The sequence below is a fragment of the Mercurialis annua genome, linkage group LG3 (genome assembly GCF_937616625.2).
Source record: "Mercurialis annua linkage group LG3, ddMerAnnu1.2, whole genome shotgun sequence".
NCBI classification, from domain to species: domain Eukaryota; kingdom Viridiplantae; phylum Streptophyta; class Magnoliopsida; order Malpighiales; family Euphorbiaceae; genus Mercurialis; species Mercurialis annua.
In genome coordinates, this window is record NC_065572.1 from 73,012,603 (window position 1) to 73,017,294 (window position 4,692).

Sequence of the window (4,692 nt, forward strand, 5' to 3'; positions counted from 1 at the left end):
CAGTAAGCATAAAATTTAAAGAAACTAGGTTCAAATCTCATATTCCACAAAATGGGACTTGTTGGAAGCATTTGTGGATGAGTTGTCAAAAAACTCGTATTAAGTGGGAGGTCCGAACGGCGAGATGTCGAGACTAGTCTCCCCGAAAGTTTCCAGGTGGTCGGGCTCTATCGGGATTCCCTCATCACTAAAAATACAATAGAAAAGTAATTTATACATGACGACATACCAAATTAAATTAAAGTATAATCCAGTGAAAAGAATATATTTTGACTCGATCGTCGAAGTGCATAATATGAGAGGTAATTAATTAGTTATATTTTAAACTTGTTTCAATGTTTTTTTAGTAATTATCTCTATAATTTATAAGTGAATATTATAGTTTACTCTTGTTAAATAAGTTTGTCTGTTGTTGGATAGAAATTCTTCTTCTTTTCAATATCTACTTCCTTGGCATCTATATATAGAATAAGAGTACTAAAACACAAAGTCAGAAACTACATAGGATACCCTACCCTGGTCGTGAGACCATTCATCATTTCTTGTAATTACTCTAAATTTTGAATTAACATTTTTTATTTACTTTAATCCACTTATAATTTGATTTGCTTTCATTAATCCCCAAAAAGAATATAGTCAAACCCTTTTAATTTCCCACTAAATGACCTATAATTGGAATAGTATAGTGTTAAATTAAAAAGTGAGTCAACTTCACTATAGTACCAGAATATATCATATCTCATAATTATATAGTTTAATTAGAAATATATATATACAATACAGTTAATTAATGATCATAATCATCATCTCTTGGTCTAGTATAGAGATGTGCGTGCTATATATAAAGGACTTAAAAAAAAAGATGCCGACAATAAAGCAAGGCCATGATAGTAAATTAATAATTATATACGCAAAAAGGCCAGGCAAGAGCATGAACCATTATAGCCATAGGCTCGTAGCTAGCATGACCACAATGACTCGCCCGCGCTCGCCTGGTCAACCACCATGTCCATGGCGCTCATCGGGTTCGATGAAGACGGACCATATTGGCGCATTCTCATGTGTACAACCTCGGCTTGTGCTATGGCTAATTGGGTCTGGAGTGAGTCAATTTGTTGCTGTAAAGACGATATTGCCCCTACGCACCCGTAAACCGGGTCACGTACTCTTGCATTTGCTTCGTACACCATTGAACTCACTGCATCACTCCTTTGATGCTCTGGTAAGTCCTGCAAATTTCCATGATACAAGACTTTATTAAGCATGCAAAAGATTTTCTGTGTACTAAAGCTTTTAGGCATAATTTACTTTTGGGTCCCTGCATTTGTTTTACTTTCCATTTGTCCATTTAAATTGCTACATCTTTTATTTTTTAGAGGTTGGTCCCTCCGTCACAAAAAAAAAAAACAGTGTCAAGTCGTATCGAAACAAATTGAGAAACTTAATGCAATAAAAATTAAAATACAAGGACTAAATTTTCATAAATTTAAAGTAAAAAGTAAATAAAAAAAACCATCGCAGTCACAATAACAAAATGTGAAGTATACTATTTTTTTCGTTACGCAACTCAAAAATTAAATGTATATAGGTTCAATATTAACAAATAAAAGCGTATGAATTCAACAACAAAGAGAATAAGTTGAAAGATCCAATATATATTTTGCCAAAAAAAATACTACTACCTCCGTTCTTTTTTAGTTGTCCATTTAGCAAAATATATTTGTCTCTAATTAGTTGTCCATTTAGGATTTCAAAGTTATTTTAGCTATTATCTTCCAAATTTACCCATCTCTAATAAATGACTATATGTTTTAACTTAAAAGGCATTTATTAACTAATAGGGTTATATTAGTATTTCTCTTTATAAATCAAGACAAAAGAAGCACTATCTTGTTATGTTTTTATATTTTATTAAAAATATGTTAAAGAACTTTTATTTATAAGTTGTTAGATCCGTGAATAAACATGGATCGGATCTGGGTGATAATTTCCCGTTTGTGGATAGGAAAAGTCAATGACGGCAAAGAATATTGCTTTTCATATTTTGATGCTTAATAAAATTATTAATTTGTATTAACTTAAAGGGTAAAAACACCAAAATCATATCATTGACATTTTAATGTGATAAATGGTGCAACGAACCTTGCGATATACAGAATCTTAAGAAAAATTATTTTTAACTATTTTTTTCATGAACTATGATTTTTAAACAATTACTTTAAAAATTATATCACCCAAATATTATGTTGCTATAAGGCATGCATGCTTTCAATAAATTATCTTCTTGGAAGTGGCGTGCTGTATCTGAATGTTGCACATTTTTGACATTCGACCAACTCATGCGAGAGTTTCCACGTATCTATTTTTGTGTTCGGTGCGTAATCCACCACATCATCCGTAGATTAAGTCGATCATATTATGACACATTATTAAAATAATCACAATTTTATAATATTATTATTTAAATATATAAATAAATAATAAACAAATTTATAAGATTGTCATCGTTTTAATGATGTGTCATAATGTGATAGGCTTATCCGACTGATAACATGGTGAACGGAGTCTATACAAGAATTTCTCTCAGTACGTATATATATATTGCTTGTTTAATATTAGTTCCATATAATGAATATTGAAAATATTTTTTGTTTAACTTTTTCTTACCAAATCTTTTTAATCCTATAAATAAAGCTAGTGAGAAAATTAAAAGAGTAATAAATTAAACAAAATATTAAAGCAAATGTCATAATGACATCATCATTACATTACTTTTAATTGTATAAAAACTTACTATGTAAATTAGTAAAAAAAAGTGTCATCCAGTAAAAAGAATATCAATCAAAAATAATATAATAATGATAATATATGAAACTTTATTTGCTTAGAGGAATAAATTTCCCTTTTGGAGTTTGGACTTATTAGTGATTAATCTCCTTGGATGTAACTTCATGTCCTTAAAGCACAAAGCACAAGTAATCCCTATAATTCTAAAAAAAAAAGTAATTCCTATATAATCATTTTTTTTCTTTCTAAATATTGATATTATATATATAAAAATAAATGTAAAAAATTTAAGAAAAATAAAAGGTTAAAAAGCACTTAGTGGGTCATGAAGAAAGAGAATTTTGGTCTTCAATTTGATAATGATAATTAAAATTTTAGATATAAACATGCCCACTTTCTTCCTTTATCCTCTAGATTTCACATATGCAACTAACAAGTAAAGCTATTATATGGTTTTTGATTCTTTTAATGGTACCAAAATGGAGACACAAAAGGTGAGAACAGTTAATTTTTAATGCAACATATGGAATTAGAATACTTATTTTTTTTAAGTGGGGTCTCTTTATAATAATAACTGAAACCAACCACTACAACCGAAATAAAAAGTGAAAATTATTATATTAATATATATGTAACCATGGCTTTTCTACTTGTTTTAAGCATTTTTCCATTTACCCCTCCTACATTATTATTTGTTATAATTAATTAAGTTTTGATCTCAAAATTAACTAATACAGTGACAAAAGCAAGTAATTTTCAAATAATTTGGTAAGTTTTGTTGTAGCAGCAGTAAATTAGGATGCGATTTAGTTTTATTGTAATCAATTGCTTTCACCATGACATGATTAGCCAATTACTTTATGTTCAAGTAATTTTATCTTATGTAATTTAGTACACTACCACTTGATTCCTGAAGTAACAATATGTGCACTTTTTAGAGTAAAGTAGTATATTAATATAATCTTCAAAATTCAACATTTTATGAATGAAATCAGAAGGCGAAAAAAATCCAGAAAAAGAAATTGATGCCCTAACTAAAGCGTGAACAATGGAATGATCTAAACACAAAAGCTTAAGACACGCCATATAACTTTTTTAACATGTGCATTTGTCTTTAAATACTTTTTATTTTAATACCGGGTTGTGTCTAGAAAAATAAATTACTGTCATTTGTTATTAAATAAACTACGTGCACTATGTTATCCGTGAAGAATGTCAAAATGAATTTTACTATATTATATTACCAAATAATATTATACACAAAAATATTATTTTTTTAGCAATTTAGTCAATTGAAATCTATCGTATCTTTATGATGCTAGTGCCATTATAATTATTCACAATTTAACAAAGGTTTTAAGATGACCTATCTAGAAAATGACTGAAAGAAAAAAGTCTCGTGCACATTAAAGTATAGATAATGGAAATTATTAGAATAATTGCACTCATATCTTATTAATTCATTATAATATATAAAAAACAAAATCATGTTTATTAATTTAATAGAGAGAGAGAGGATAAAATAAAAACCTGTAACATTTTGTTAACATTGCTTGCTCCAAAAACCTTGTGCACACTAGCAAATTTCTGAGGTTCATCCGCTGGAAAATACGGAGCAAAAACACAGTCCTGTGCACACCTCCGCCGGAGAAGCTTGCACGCAGCGCACGGCGATAGTGCACCTTGTTTTCTTCCACTCTCCTTCATTCTTTTGTTTTAACAGCCGATGATTAATTAACTCCGAATGTTAATGTTTTACGTATTAAGATTAAATTAGAGCAATTTTTTTTTAAAAAAAGATTAAACTAGAGCAGCTCGAGCTTAGAAAAATGACCGAGAGGTAAAAAAGTTAAAGTAAGAAAATTACAGAATGAAAAAATTAATGATTTTTTCACAAGAAAAATA

General features: G+C 28.9%; 1 protein-coding gene across 1 annotated transcript; it reads right to left on the bottom strand.

The window, feature by feature from the left end:
- Positions 1-720: 720 nt before the first annotated feature.
- On the bottom strand, positions 721-4,692 carry LOC126671222 (LOB domain-containing protein 4-like). The gene is made up of 2 exons (XM_050364961.1): positions 4,318-4,692; positions 721-1,229 (listed from the first exon to the last, which is right to left on the bottom strand). The coding sequence occupies exons 1-2, from the start codon at positions 4,492-4,494 to the stop codon at positions 960-962; spliced, it is 447 nt and encodes a 148-aa protein (XP_050220918.1). The 5' UTR covers positions 4,495-4,692; the 3' UTR covers positions 721-959.